At 38.3% G+C, this 16202-nt stretch overlaps 1 protein-coding gene across 1 annotated transcript; it reads right to left on the reverse strand.

Moving 5' to 3' along the window:
* Positions 1-331: 331 nt before the first annotated feature.
* Positions 332-16196, reverse strand: LOC146496198 (phospholipase B1, membrane-associated-like). The gene is made up of 43 exons (XM_085143424.1): positions 14005-16196; positions 13234-13277; positions 13059-13122; positions 12791-12854; positions 12684-12718; positions 11947-12013; positions 11810-11858; positions 11080-11145; positions 10915-10980; positions 10772-10827; positions 10596-10653; positions 10389-10496; positions 10236-10277; positions 9813-9881; positions 9604-9681; positions 9354-9414; positions 9203-9261; positions 8557-8630; positions 8432-8475; positions 8020-8128; positions 7863-7914; positions 6873-6953; positions 6296-6361; positions 6116-6216; positions 5950-6031; positions 5202-5306; positions 5000-5095; positions 4813-4884; positions 4631-4708; positions 4447-4507; positions 4309-4367; positions 3629-3696; positions 3494-3537; positions 3257-3356; positions 3105-3156; positions 2896-2976; positions 2000-2065; positions 1750-1844; positions 1345-1426; positions 1134-1238; positions 890-985; positions 709-783; positions 332-619 (listed from the first exon to the last, which is right to left on the reverse strand). The coding sequence occupies exons 1-43, from the start codon at positions 14063-14065 to the stop codon at positions 362-364; spliced, it is 3249 nt and encodes a 1082-aa protein (XP_084999550.1). The 5' UTR covers positions 14066-16196; the 3' UTR covers positions 332-361.
* Between the last annotated feature and the right edge of the window lie 6 nt (positions 16197-16202).

The following is a 16202-nucleotide window of genomic DNA, read 5'->3' on the forward strand; positions in this document are numbered from 1 at the left end:
GTATTAAGCTGGGTCAGGATTGAGCAGTCACACTACAGTACACTGTTTCATGAATTATTGCCAATTAACCCTCCATCTCCCACAACCCACACATTACAATCCCACTAGTATTTGTCTCAAAATGAAAACATATTACAAGTATACACAAAATTACCGCAGAAACTTAATTCAGTGTTTATTTTACTGCATATATTTATATATACATAGATATATGTATTTAAGTTACAATATTAATTTATCAAAGCAAACAGGATCATATATAACATTGTACAGTTTTGACAGTCTCATTGTCAATGTTTGTGTAGCTCTTTATTCCCCCCCCCCCCCCCGCCCCACCCTAAATAGAAAAAACATAACAAAGTTAAAATTCTGTGCCCTTCATCTGCCCCGAAGTCATCATCTTCTTCTTGTTCTTCCTGGCTTTGTAGGAGAAGAAGAGCCAGGTGACAGCTGAACCAATCAGAAGGCCAACAACAGCCAGCACAGCAGCGAGCCATGCTTGCACAGTGTTAGGGCACTTTGGATTGCCCGAGGCTTGTGGTGTGATGTCAGTTATGGGTGGTGTGGCTGTGACTGCAGGAGCCACACTGTTAATCTTTGTGAAGATGTAAGGATGTTCCTGGAACATATAAATAGGATGTCAAAGTTCAATTCCACAAACCTGTAAGAAAGCTGCAATAAGAAGTGCTTCTGCAGCTGATTCCTTACCTCAGTGGGACACTTGATTCTATCTCTGCCATTTGAAAAGGCGTTATACGACTGTTTTTCCCCCACTGGTTCCATCTAGATAAAACCACAAATGCATGTCTGTTCAGCATAAATTGCAGGGAGATGTTGTAATTATAAAGGCAAATAGTTATCCCTTTACTACCCACATTAAAAGACTCACCATGTTATTCCACACAGCTACAGCCATGTCAGCATGTCCCCGTTCACTGAAGTGGAAACAGTCCTGGGAGAAGTATGTGACATCAGGTTGGCCTTCCTGCACGAGGGAAAACACACAATCATCCCTGTTTGTGGGTAAAATGCATCCTGAGGACTGACAGACGTGTTACTGTCCACAAACTAAATGTTTACATATAAATACATGTAGAGCGTAGTGGAGGGTGATGGGCACACAGAAGACTTACAGCATTGAAAGGTAAGATGGTGCTTTTAAAAAAAGGCTGGAGAACCACAGCAAAATCCTCTTTGTCGTCATAGCGACCTCCATGCAACAATTTTTCGGTTTCAGTCTGGCAGTAACAGATGGCTGATGTTATTAAGATAATGTAACAATCCTGATTCATCAACACTTGTTCAGAATCAAACATTTTACTATCATGGCTCCAGTCTGCTAACCTGGTATTCCCGATTGATTCGTTTTGCTTCTGCCAGCTCTGGTGAATTCTCTCCCGGGTCCAAGAAGCATCGGCAGACAAACCTGGGGATACACAGGGAAAAATCACTGATTTGTTATTCATTCTGGTATGAGGCAGTTGTGTCATACAATACAAATTATATCTGATATTCTAGTTTTACTCAATAGACAGTGCAACGAAGAGGAGGGGATCTACAGGAAAGGGCCTCAGGTCGGAGAACCTCGGCTGTTGTATTTAGCCTTACAGCATATAGTCGCTTGCTCAATCTATCACCTAGACCTGATGTCTTATGACAGATTCCCTAGATATAGACGAGAAGTGATTTAGACTGCCTTGTATTCAATGGTCTTATTCATGAAAAAGCTGCTTAGATTGATGAACATACTGTTGCACCACACTGCACCCTAGGGTGTCCTTATTGATCTTGCGAAGACCTTCAATTTCCAGGATCCCCAACACGTTCACAATCGTCCTGGGAACCTACAATTTAAAAAAAAAAAAAATCATAGAAGAGTGGAGCTATAAAACTGGATGAACCCAAATATTTTTTTTGGTTCAGAATCTCTTAAAAGTATTTTCACTTATGATCTTACTATATAATATTATTGTTTTTACATCAATAAAAATAGTCTCACCTCATTGTACAGCATGTCCAAGCTTGTCATCATATGATAGCTGTAGTTCTTAGGTGAGTGCATGGCCTGTAGTTTGGACAGATGCAATCAATAAGGCTATTTATTAACACATGAACTTAGTTCAGTTCAGCCACGACTTTTTGCCCCCCCCCCACCACCACCACCACCACACCCCATTAGTGTTTTTTTCTTCTTTTTGTTGTAGCCAGCAGCATAATTAAGGCAGATATGAGGGGAATATGGCCAAGTTTGAATCCACCAAGAGAGAGCCATGCAACATGTAAGAGCGCACTAGCAACAACTAACCCTAAGCTGTCACTATAGTCTCAGAGCTCATCTTAAATTGATGCTGCACTTTGATATTCTGCTTCAAAGCACAAACATTAAAAGAGAGACTACCCTGACAGTGGAGCTTGAGGGGTGTAATGGGAGAGGGGGTGTGGGGTGGGTTTAAAATGAGAAAGGAAAAAGCGGGAGCGAGCAAGACAGAGACAGGAAGAAGAGAGTCTCGGTTGACTTCTGTGTTGTTTATGCCTCTTAGAGAACAAGGCCTGTCACTGTGTTCTGTGCGCTTGTTCAACGCAGACATAAGCCGGGGTAGAGGAGGGAGGGGGTGATCTGTGTTGCAGGGCTAAAGCGACAGAATGCGCTTATTGAAAACAAACCATGTCTGCTCTCATCACTGTCTGACACAATAAAACAATAAGCGGGGGGTGCTCACAAGGCTTAATTATTCTGCTCCAGTGCTTAGTTCCATTTGGGGAGTGATGATATCTCGAGAGAGCGTTTAACACCACTGGATGTTTAAGCACTACACTTGCAGAGGGAAATCATTTTTTCCCTTAAAAATGCCCTTCAAACCACATTTCCTGTGACGACTTCTTAAAGCAACTCACCCGATCGTTGCAGTACTGACACAGGTCATTCCCTCCGATGAAGAGGGTCACAAGCTTCCAGTCGTTCTCAAAATCCACGGCCTATTTTGATTGGTGGTGACAGATTCAGAGAGACAGATTTAAATACATGTGTTTTTCCCGCAGAAAACGTGGGAAGGCTTGAGACAAGGCTACATTAAAAATCACTTGGTAATGCATGTTAAACTCACTGGGTCCTCTTTCATGGCATCAATAAGGCGTCTGACCTGTGCCGGGATTTGTCTGCATGGAATTGCACATAATTAGCCCACGCAAAGCTTCCAAGATAGCATAGTAATAGAGCCGTTTATATATCTGATAACACGTCAACGTCAGAACTCACGATATTTTAGCACCCGATACGGCCACATTGAAACCAGCCTCCTTTTTTCCTGTCCCCTTTGACATTCCTTGGACATCAGGATTAAACTTCTTAAGGATATCTAAAGTATACATTAAAAAAAAGTTAGGGTACAGAGTTTACTCAGTTAAAGACAAAATACAGTTTTTGTCAGACTATTTCTGCCATCTAGTGGTGCTTATGTGCACTACAGTTCAACACAGGAGGTTTCTGACTTACTGGGTAATGTTGTGACAGTCTCAAGAGTATCATCACCTCCAATGCTAATAAAAAAAAATAGGCAAACAAAGAATGTGTGTTTAGAATGCAACGTTTATACTTTATAATGTGCAAAGTCTTGTTTTGGTCTCTCACCTCCACGACACTCCTCTGTACTCAGTACTTAGATCCACCAGACTTTGTGATTTAGCACCAAAGGCGGCCTACATTTGGGAAAAGGTGATTTTACAGTTGAATCATTAACAGTCTTCCCCCCGTTTCAACCTCTCTCTCTTTAAGTTGATATTACTCTCTCTGTTTATACATTAACTGATTTATAGGTACAGAGAAAAGGTGTGATGTGTAACACTGTTATTACCATTATAAATTATTACAGATTAATCTACTCGCTATGGGTCCCAGAGACCAAAAAATGTGTCAGTGAGTATTTTTCAGCTCTTAAGAACTTGAAAACAAAGAAAATCCGTCCTTTAGACAGTAATTCTGTTACATTTGTCTATTAGCGACGTGATTTATGAAATATTACAGTATTAATGGGTTTTTCTGGTATTCAGTTTTTATTGTAGAAGCAAGTACATTTGATTTGTTTAGAAACTTTGAAATAAATTAGATTTGCAAGAACTGAGAACAAACAGAGAAACAAAAACAAGACGCTTAAACCACAGGCAGATAACTGCATAGCTGCCAAATAGTTGACTAAGGCTGTGAGAGGCAAATGAAGGATTTGGATGAAAAACAGTGAGCGGAAAATTTTGGGAGTTATTTAGAGGATTTATTCAGTTATGACAAAATACCAGTCACGCTCTTGAGCTTACCGTTAAAGAGTCTCCCAGAGCAGCCACTACCTTGATGTCTGCTGGTCGCACCTTGTGAGCTATTAAAAAAGTCAACATGAGTATATTTGACATGTAATCACTGTATTTCAGAACTGAATTATAACACAGGATGAGCACCTGAAGTGGGCACAGAGTTGGACGGTGCCGTGTTTGAACAGGAGAAGTCACTCCCCCAGTTCTGTAATATGATAAAGATATATTTCATAAATAAGACTCAATCATTTTCCATTGTGCATAATGTAAATAATAAATGTTTGCCACAAGTTTTTGGGGGGTATGAAACACCTAAATTATAACCTACCTGGACTGGAGCAGGAGTGGGTGGTGGGCCTGGAAAGGTGTAGCCGCTATTAACAGCCGTCCTAATGAATGGGACTGTCTGTATTTGGAAAGAAAAATGGAAATTAAAAAAAAAAAGGCTAATGAAAGCGTAAAAGTAATAACATAATAATGCAGAATGGTGAGATTGAGATTCATTTTTACCTCAGAGGGACAAATCAAATCAACGCCAGCTGTGAAGTTTTGTGTAGAAGTCTTGTTGCCCAGTGGCTCAAGCTAAAAGAGCATGAAAGTCGGTTATTTAGTATCAGAGAAGTTAAATAACAAAACAAAACAAAAAACCCCACATGGAGCAAAATATTGATGTCATAATGGCCGTAGAAACTCCCACCATATTGTTCCACAGACCACGGGCCATGAGTGTGTGAGCTTTCTGGCTGAGATGAAAACAGTCAGGGGCAAAGTAAGAGCGATCGGGCCGGCCGTCCTTTTATAAAGAAGCCAAAGAAAGGAAGACTTTCAAGTTAAACAAATTCCTAAATGAAAACAAAAATATTGTAAAAGTGTGGTGCTTCAAATTTGTAAGACATTACCTGTAACTTGGGAAGAGAAAGCCCTCTAAGGAAGGGCTGCAGTATCACAGTGAAGTTACCGTGCGTGTCATACCGCCCAGAGTCAACAAGCTGTTGCATGCCAACCTGAGAGGACAGACAGTCATAAGATGACCTCACAAGAATAAAAAGCAAATAAAGTTTTTGATTTTGCAGTGACAGTTATATTCAGTGGACAATGACATCATAATATCGCCCTCTTTAGCCTTTAAAAAGTCCACTTATTTGTTGTAGCAAGCTTTTAAACCTCATGCTGCGTGCAGGATAAATTCATTATGACCTCATGAAATTGTTTAAAATACACAGGTGTCTTTAATTTTTAGTCATAATTATCCAGTTTCTATACAATGCAGCTATTAAACCAAAGAAACAAAGAATCTATTATTATAATTGAAATCTACTTTCATTCCTTAATAGACTGACTGTAGAGTCAGTCTATTTATGCCTTTGAAAATGCTGCTGTCAGGTTAAGTAAGCTTGAGAAATGTGTAATGCACATAAGAAAGCACAGGTTCATGAGAGAATTGTAATTATTTAGTTTATTTATTTTCTTTCTGTATCTCTTATTTTATCACTTTACTCCAGAGCCATTATTGTAAGCAGTGGAGGAGTAAATTTAGTTTTTTTCTTCAATTTTTTCAAATTGTACAATGACAAATAAAGGAACCCTGAACCTTGACATGTGAAAATTATGAAAAATCCTTCTTTTTAACTTTTCTCTCTTTCACACCTGGTAGCCTGTGTTGTAGGTCTCAAGCATCTCGAGTTCAGCTGATCCGTCTTTAGGACTCAGGGCACAGGAGCAAAACATACTGGAACATAAATGCACAGAGTGTCAATTAGTGGTTTACGATTTTTGGTCAAACTGTTTGTCCACACAAGAAAATATTGCTTACTTTGCAAGCCAAGTTGGACACCCCAAAGTCGAATCACTGTGCAGATCACGTAGCTGTTTGATGCTAAACAGCTCTACCAGATTGACAATGGCACGAGGCACCTGGAAAGATTTCGACATTGAAAACATACAGGGATACTGAATGGCTGTGGGAGCAAGGTGCAAGAAGATGAGAACATACTTCACGGTGGAGTATGTCTAGACCTTCACTGATCCGACGGACCACATTCCTGGGTGAGTAATAGTTCTGTAGAGGGGGAAACAACATCTCTATTACAAAAGATCCCAAGCATAATAGTGAAAAACAAATATTTAGTAAATTATTGAATTAGTTATTCCACTGAAACGTACAATTAAACTATTTTGATTATAATTTGAATGCCGAATATTTTCTTCTAGCTTCACTAATGCAGGAGTTGGCTATGATTACTTGTCTTTAATGATTATTTTGGACTATTAATCAAGTAAAGCAAGCAACTTTTGAGGCTTTTGTCTCTGAAAGATTGTCATGATAATGAGGATAATTTTAAGTTGTCATTAAAATAATAAAATATTTTGGATGACCAACATGAAAAATATCTCTAAATTTGATTTCGACCAAAAATTGACATTTGAAATTTAAACTATATTTCTAACAGCTTTTTTTCTTCTAATTCAGCAGTTTATGGCAGTTCAATGGTATGAAACCGCCTGATTATGATGGCAAAGTAAGTAAGTACAATATATAAAACAACAAAAACAACATGTGGAGCGCTTACAGTGTCCTTGCAGTAGTCGCATATGTCATTTCCACCAATGAACATGGTGATAACTTTCCAGTCACTGTTGAAATCAATACGCTGGAGGACATAAGAGGTAAAGTTCTGTGTTTAATTTGTTCATTATTAACTTAAAGCTGTGACAAAATACACATGACACTGTGTCTGAATGTACACCCACTGGCCACTCTATTAGGTATACCTGTTCAACTGCTTGTTAATACAAATATGTAATCTGCCAATCACATGGCAACAAATCAACATGTGGACAAGGTGATCTAACTGAGTATCAGAAGGAGAAAGGAAGGTGATTTAAGTGGCTTTGAATGTGGTATAGTTGTTGGTGCCAGTTAGGCTGGTATGAGTATTTCAGAAGCTGCTGATCTACAGAGATTTTTACACACATCCACTACTAGAGTTAACAGAGAATGGTCCAATGAAGAGAAAATATGCCATGTTGATTCCAGAGATCAGAGGATAATGGCCGGACTGCTTTGAGATGATAGAAAGGAAAAAGGAACTATAGCCACTTGTTACAACCAAGGTCTGCAGAAGAGCATCTCTGAATATACAACAAATCAAACATTGAAGCAAAAAGGGCTACAGCAGCATCAAAAGATCTCACAAAGTGCCACTCTTGTCAGCTAAGAACAGGAAACGAATGTTAATGCTTTATGAAAACATGGATCCATTCTGCCTGGTATCGACAGTCTTGGCATTTTCTTGGGTCTGTTTGTGCTCCAATCCAATAAACCATCTTTGTGATGTGGTCGAGCAAGAGATCATGGATCATGGATGTAAACCAGAAAACTCATGATGCTGTCAATATGGAGCAAAATCTCTGAGGAGTGTTTCCAGCATCTTGTTGAATTTATGCCACACAGAAATAAGGCGGCTCTGTTGGGAAAAGGAGGTCCAACCTGTACTAGGAAGGTGTACCTAATAAAGTGCCCAGTATGCATATTTCTCCTGCAATTATTGCTGACTTACCGAATCTCTTTTCATTTTGTCCACTAGGATGCGCGCCTGTCCTGCCATGTCACTAGAAATAGCAACAAATGTTATCTTTAAAACTTGCTGATTATGTTTTTCATATAGCATGCTGCAAATCCTGCTAAGGTTGAAAGTAAGTACAAATGTGACTTACTCGCTCTTTGCTCCTGGAACAGCTTGATTGAGAAAAGCTTTAGCATTGTTCTGTCCACTGATTCCTGTAGAGAATCCAGTCAGGTAGGGGTTAAACTCCCTCAGGATGTCTGAAAAAATTATTAGAAGTTAAAGTAAAAACAAAAGTCAAACAAGGATTTAATTGTTATACTCTTATATTGTAATTTAGTCATTGTGACAGCATTTAGATTTCTTAAGTATACAAAAGTGCCCTTTCATTTGAGCAACCAAACTCATTTTGTTGATTCAGGTCATTAGATTGCGTAAAAGATAGGCCTGTTCAAGCCTATATCCTTTAGTGATAGTGATGAGAACCACAATTTAGTTTAATAAGTGAAATACAACTACCATTTTTTCAACTTCAAAAACATGAGTGCAAGATAGAGACATACTGGCCAGAGTTGTCACAGTGGTTATGTTTTTGTCACCACCAACGCTGAAAGTTGCAGAAATTTAGTTAGTTTTATAAAGTAACTCTTCCAAAATGTAAACAAATTTGTATTTTAACTTGTCTTACCTCCATGACAATCCTCTGTACTGATTAAGCAGTGACAACAAGTTATCTGATTTTCCACCTACGCCATTGGCCGCCTGCAGGAAACATCAGATGCAAGACAATAAAAAGCCGAGCTAATAAAACCCAAAGGAATGAATTGATTGGTCCTGCAAGGTACTATGCCATTGGTGTTAAACATATGGCTCCTGGGCCACAACTGGCCTGCTTTGCATCCTATTCTACCCACTAAATGTATAAAGATTGCAGAGAAGTCATTAATAACTGCAATTTTTCAAGAAAATCCAACGTGATTTCAAAAAATTGTAAAAGTATGACAGTAAAAAAGTTAAAAACATAAAATTATAAAATACTTTTATGATTGTTTACTTCTAAAATATTCTTATTATGAAGGTTTTATGCCTTTGTAGATCTAGTGGGTCTGTAAATTAAGTGCAAATGAGAGATAGAGTTAATTATTTTTCTTAAGAATCAGACTGATCATCCTTTCCTACCTTTGAATTATTTGTTTATTAAATTTCAATGTTTTTGAAAATTATTAGTATTATCATTATTATCATTACCAGTAGTAGTAGCAGTAGTAGTATTGATTTTACTGTTTGGACTCCCATTAGATGAAATTGGGCTGTAGGAGAAGGGAAACACTCACTGTCAGGGAGTCACCAAGCGCTGCCACCACCTTGATGTCTCCAGGTTTGAGCTCATTAACTGTACAGTGGAAAGAACAATGTGACTGAGCATGACTGGACTGAGAAACATTTCCCTCAGTGTATTAGTGGAATTTAAAAATTATTTCTCACCCGATGTGGGTACGGTGTTAGACGGGCTACGGTCTGTGCAAGGTATCTCTGTACCCATATTCTAAAAAATGTATATATACTCAGGTCAGTTTATCTACAGATTTAAATTATCTTCTTTACTTTCTTTCTTTCTTTCTCTCTTTCTTTCTTTCTTTCTTTCTTTCTTTCTTTCTTTCTTTCTTTCTTTCTTTCTTTCTTTCTTTCTTTCTTTCTTTCTTTCTTTCTTTAATTTTACATATCTCACTCTTACTTGAACTGCTGCTTTGTTGTAAAATTCCCCCACTGTTTCAGGAGGGGAATTAATCTGTGTACGCAGGAAAGGATGCTCCTGGGATGAGAACAGAAAATTTTAACAGTTTAACATTGAATTTTATAACTTAAAAAGTCTACTCTATGAGATGAAAGCATTAACACATTAACACTTCAAAGGCATTTTGTCAATAGACTGCAGTGGCTCACCTGGTTAGGGCAAGGAAAAGTTATGGCATGTCTGTGTGTAACCTTGGGCACACTTGTCAGTGGCTGAAGCTGGAGAAGAAAAAGTCAATGAGTGGTTAATTTGGGGTTATATGTGCAGCTATTTTGCATCCAGCAGCCTACAAAGTACAATCCACTCATCTGTGCATTCAGAGTGAACAACTTTGAGAGGAATCATTCTGTAGATAATCCCATGAAGTAAATCATTAAATCTCTTATCAGGCATAATAACACTTTAATCTGTGTTTAATCTGACACTTGTTATTTCTGGCCTCATTTTAAATTGAAGGGATGGTTTTAATGTCAGAATAAAATGAATTTCTAGAAGTCTGCTGCTCTTTCACACTGCCTATTTTCATTTTATACATTTTCCTTTTCGCATCTAAGTGTGGTTTAAGAATTTACCAGGTTTGTCCAGAGTTGAATAGTCAACTGGTCAAGGCTAGACTGTGTGGAAGCATATAACATATGCAAGGTACACATTAGTCAGCAATATTTGATGAGTTGTTAATAAAGGAAAGATTATGCAACGTAGCTGATAGGAACAATGTTACTTACAGAGTCTGATTGGGGTTCAAGGATAGCTGGGGCTGAATGCAACATAACAGTGAAGTCTGCACCGTTGTTATTCCACTTTGGATTTTTGAAGACATGGCTCAGAGTATCCTGAAAACAAATCCCAAATAAAATAGTCAGTTAGGCAGGAAAATATGTCAGAGAGACAAAAGGATGCACAGAAAATGCATTTATTTACAAGTAGTTAACCTGCAGTGCTTTCAGGAGAGTTGCTTTATATAGGCGTTTGGCGTTACACTCACACGTGCTACAAAATGAAAAACAATCCTATAACTGTACATGCATAGCACAGAACAAACTTGAAACATGTTTTACATGAGTTTTTAACACATTGCTTTTGGTAGATTTTTATGGGAAACACTCACTTATCTTGCTGATGATATCCACTCCAGGTGACCACATGAACTAAAGTATGATGCAGCTGTAAGCATACACCCAGAGTGTTATTTTTAATTGCCATTCTATATGTTCATGAAAAAACTGAATCCAAAAAAAAAAAGGACCATACCCGTTTCTGCAGTAGCTGCAGAGCTGCTTCCACTTCCTGCACCGCAGCCTCAATATCTTCTTCAACCTGAAGAACAAAGAAATGGCAACATTTTGTATTTTTTCCTTTTCGTCACATGCAGCACCAAATATAAAGCCTTAGCAGAAATTAAACAAGAGATCTTACATGTGAAGAACAGGCACATATGAAATCTGCGGGCACAAACAGCAGCACAAGCTTCCAGTCTTCCACCTGAAAGGACATGCAGTATAATGTGTGTCTAAGTTATTTTCTTTCTTTTTTTTTGTTAGATTTAATTTTCTCGAATAACACAGTGCGCCTCAGTTGGGCGAATGCTTGCAGTTTATGAACTTAACCTGTCATTGTTCACGTCTACTCATAGAAAACGTAACAGTTTCCATCAATCTCACGTTGACTTTCTGTTTCTGTTTAATGCTTTTGTTCATTCCTCTCGTTGTGCTTCATAGGATTTTATATATGTATGACTGATTTTTACTCATGCGTTAAAATGTCTTAAATTAAAGTGGCCTCATTTATCAATACGTTTTTATGCCTGTGAAGCTCTTTGAACCTCTGTATGTGATATTGGTTATAAAAATGAAACTTACAATTAATTAACAACTGTGGCATTTCACCGCCAGAGACATTCCTGAATAACCATGACTGGGGGATTTAAATTAGTTAGTGATTATGGGAGTACCCAAGCACACCATGTCTCCTTGTTGAGATATCAATCTGAGATTGAGGTTTTAGTGAAAGTATCCTGTCATCTGTTTCTTTTGTATTTATGTATATGCCATTGTATTTATAGTGGACAAGCTCATTCACTGTAAAGGTCACAGAAACCTTCAGATGTTTAAAATGCATAAATTAATATGATAGGGGTTAATTCTACCTGATGTGAAAGGGAGAATGAAAGGTCCTCGGCTTCTTCCAGTAAACTCCTGCAAACACAGAAACTCTCATGTAAAGAACCCTGCAGCAGTCTTCTTAAACAGTATTTATCTGTAATATGGGCATAATGTGTTTTACCTGGACTGCGATGAGCTCTGAGCTGATTGTTGAGCAATCGCCGTGGGGTTAAACATGGACAGCAACTCTATTCAAACCACAAAGACATTACCGTGAAGACTGTGGTAGGCGTTAACACACAATAATAATGTACAGACAATGTACATTATGACATAGATGATAACTGATGATAAAAAGAAAGCTTGCTTTCTTTTATGTTCATGTGAAATCAGGGTCACTAACCAATGTTTATGGCCCCTATCTTATCCTTACAGATAAAGGAAACTATATGTTTATTAACCCTGACCTTGAACTGAACTATTAACTGTAAAAGCTTTCCAATACATAATCACAAAGGCCTTAATGATTTGATAGGCATTTTAAAAAAAAGCTTTAATCCACTTGAAGTTGGCAGTGAAAGCTGAAATGATAAAGCAGGTTTATAGTGGTTAACTGAAACAAGATTAATGGTCAAGTTCTAGGCCTGATCACATAATAGGAGATTTAAATAATATAATAATAATTAGTAGGGAATTATTAACTTTGAAACCATGAAACTGAAGTTCAGTCATAAAGTAACGAAGTATTTTGGGAAAACAGTTTTGTGATTACAAATACTACATGTAAAAGTAATTTCAAAGGTTAACAGTTGATAACCAATGTGATTATTTATATTAGATTGCATTGTACATTTTTAATTTTATACATTCATCTCTTGATATTTGAAAATAATACAACTGGCTGTAAATGAGACTTACCAGCTAGTCTACTGATAATTCTGGAGGCTTCATCCCTAAAAATGAAGACATACACATTGTATAAGGCGGTGGTTGTGTTCAGTTAGGTTTACTTTTTTGCAATATACCTGTTTGATTCTGGTATTCCCAAGGTGTAAACAGTGGCGATATCAGTAGGTGTCAGAGCATGAACTGGTGTTGGAAAAGCAAGGAAATGAAATGTCAGCAATCTCATAATGCAACACTAGAAAATATATTTAAAAGCAGACCTATTATAGAAGGATGAAAGTAGTGACTAAGCGCCTTCAGGCAACTGTTGTTGTGATTTGATGCTATAGAAATAAAATTGAATTTTAACTCAGTGCAGTCACTGATTATGTCTGGAGGGACCATTACCCGAAGAAGATGGAGACAAGTGCGGTGGTAATGGTGAGCAAAGTATGGACATGTACATTTCTGCCTGAATCACACAAAAAAGTCTGTACATTAGTACATTACAAGAGCAATATACAGATGATAGTATAAAATATGAATGTGCAGACAAAAAGGTGTGATAACTGGCAAGAAGTACCTCTTCTGTTTTTACTTTTGTCTGGTCGCCACCTCCAACGCCATCTAGAAGGGACGTAAGTCAAAATTAACACTTTTAAATTTCTAAAATACTGAAAATAAACCAACCCCATGAAATTAATCAGTAGAAGTTAGGCAGTTTATAAAAGTTGAAAATCTTAAATTAAAAAGAGTTAATTAGGTTAAAAAATATTAGCAGGTAACAATAAAAAAGTTGCATTTTTCTTATTTTAATTTTGTAAAACTCTTTGAGATTGTTAGTGAATAATCAACTTTGCGCGCTCCAAATGTAAGCCAGGTGGAGAGATGACTGATTGACAAAAAAAACTCATTATATTTATTTGAGTTCTACTTAATTTAAAACAGAAAGATAAAGTATTAGCCTTGCTGGGATATACTCTCTCTGAGTGCCCTCATAGATGCTTCTCAGATTTTAAAATTGCACCTTAACAAGACTTCTGTGTAATTTATTACATTTGCATTTTCAACCCAAAGTTCCTGAACATTTATATCTAACGTTTTATACTCAGTGTATAAAGTGCACATCAGAAAACATGAGATAATTCTAGTATAAAACACAGCTTCGATACATGGCACTCTGTAAAGGAAACAATGCTGTCAAACTGGTCAAATTAGGTAAATCATGCATCAGCCAGCAGTGACCGCTCAGTCAAAAGATCATTCTGATATCAGCTCATGCTGTGCCTTCTTGCCCTTAAAATTCGCTACATAACTGAGCACATTAAAGTAGTCCAAACTGTTCAGTACTTACCTGAAAATGTCATGCATAATCCAACAAGGATAGCCACAATCAGGAACGCAGCTCGAGCCATGATGTGGTCAGAGTGTTTTCCACACTGGGGAATTTGTGCAGTTCTTCCTTATTTACCTTTGAGACTCAAGAGAACGAAACTCTCACTCGCTGTAAAAGTGCAGCATATCAATAAAGAGTGTGGAAAAGCCTGGGATTCCAGAGAGAGCAAAGTTTTAAAAGGCAAAGAAGGGAGCCAGAGAGGAAACCCTGTCAAGCAGAAAAGAAAAGAGTCCTCTTTGCTATGTTTGTCCTTTACACATCTGCTCTTATTCTCTTTTATAACCCCTTCTTATCAGTTTATCCAAATGACAATCGATCGCATCACTTTCTCTATCTCTACAGCTATAATTGTGCTGTGTCACCTATTGGGACACATAAATCAAAGGACCATGAAATGAGTATCAGTTTTTGGACTTCTAAATCAGAGATTAAATACCTGTAAAGACACAACTAAGAAAATTATTTGCAGGTTTATAGTTTATATAGTTATAGTTTTTATAGTTATAGTCTAGCTTTCAGGGATGATTTCTGTGTATTTTAAATATGCTGCCCCGCAATTTATAGTTGGACTAATGCTTCACTTTGTCGGAAGGCGGTTCTTAACCAATAATGATGAATGGGAGTTCCTGGTGTTGCATGTGTTTCACCCAGGTTATATAATTTTATGCTAACAACCAGCAAGTTCGCTTTTGGAGATGTTTTGATATATGATTAGATTGCTAAATACTTTATGAGTTGTGTCCTTTGAGATGGCTGTGCAGATAAACCCGACCCTTGGAATCAGTGCAGGATAATCCATCAAGATATCTTGATGTTTTCGAGTTGTCAGGAGTTTTCCATCAAGCAAAACATTTTAGGTTTATAATGTTATGACATGTTGTATCAAAACAGGCATAAACAGCCAGGTGATAAATAAGGACAAACTGAATAACTAAGCAGAAAAAGATAAGAAACAGCTTCACTAGTGATCGGGACTTTTTTCGATCTATGAAAAATGGAGCTAGTCCAGTTAACTGATATCTTACTTACACACACTACATATGTGTTACAACTGCTGATTTAAGGGTGTTGCATTTTGGAGAGCCTGAAGGTGTATTGGGAAGGAGCTGAAAGAGCTAAGGTCTACAACTTCAACACAACTGCCTTCTCTTTTCATGTTCACCCAGTTCCCTCGCTGCTGCAGCTTCTCATATTCCATATCAGTGGAATATGGCAGCTATTGCAGAAAAGTGCGACAAAGAAGGTGCCTAAGAAGTACAGCCTTGGAAAGACTCACAGCTTTGGCCAGCCACTTGAAGAGATACACCAGAGAGATTGAAGGCATGAGAATAAACCAGCTGTTCTCCACAGAATACTAAAAGAGCATATGGGAGAAGGACACAACCCAATACTCAGTGGATGGTGGATCTGAGAGCAGACCACAGCAACCACCCTGAACAGGGTCCAGTAGCCATCACAGTGGCAGACATCCAAGAAAGGGTCTCCAGTATGAAGAGTTGGACAGCACCAGGCGCCGACGTGGTTCATGCCTACTGGCTGAAGAAGCTGACTGCACTCCATGAGCGTATGGTAGCACAAATGAACCAGCTGCTAGTTGACGAGAGACACCCGGAATGGCTAACTGAAGGCGGGACAGTCCTGATCCTCAAGGACCCCCAGTACGGTCTGGTCCCATCCAAATACCGGCCAATAACCTGCCTCAGTACTACATAGAAGCTCCTGTTGGCTAAAATGAACAGGCACATGGGTCAATACGTAAGCGGGGCACAGAAAGGAATTGTCAAGAAAACCAGAGGCGCAAAACCTAGTAGTCAGCCAAGACTGCAAGACTAGGCTGACCAACCTGTGCACTGCCTGGATTGATTACAAGAAGGCCTATGACTCAATGCCCCACACCTGGATCCTGGAATGCCTACACCTATACAAGATCAACAGGACCCTAAGAGGCTTCATCAGGAACTGATGCACAATCCAGCACATAACAGCAGGGTGCAAGATGCAAGCAGGTAGGGCATACATTGAACGCCATTACCAAGTGGCCGGCATAGTGTACCGAAACATCTGTGCCGAATATAGCCTGGAAGTCCCGAGGTCAAAATGGGAGACGCCCCCAAGGGTGGTGGAGAATGGCCGAGCTTTTTTTGTTATATCTAGAT

Source organism: Neolamprologus multifasciatus, chromosome 19 (genome assembly GCF_963576455.1).
Source record: "Neolamprologus multifasciatus chromosome 19, fNeoMul1.2, whole genome shotgun sequence".
NCBI lineage: Eukaryota > Metazoa > Chordata > Actinopteri > Cichliformes > Cichlidae > Neolamprologus > Neolamprologus multifasciatus.

What these genes read in the sequence shown, in the direction of transcription:
- LOC146496198 (XM_085143424.1), bottom strand. Translation starts at nt 14,065, where the DNA reads ATGGCTCGAGCTGCGTTCCTGATTGTGGCTATCCTTGTTGGATTATGC. An exon ending in CTCTCCTGAAAGCACTGCAG is followed by an intron (nt 10,497 to 10,595) that starts GTTAACTACTTG and finishes ATTTGTTTTCAG; the next exon opens with GATACTCTGAGCCATGTCTT. An exon ending in TTCAACTCTGGACAAACCTG is followed by an intron (nt 9,882 to 10,235) that starts GTAAATTCTTAA and finishes TTTCTTCTCCAG; the next exon opens with CTTCAGCCACTGACAAGTGT.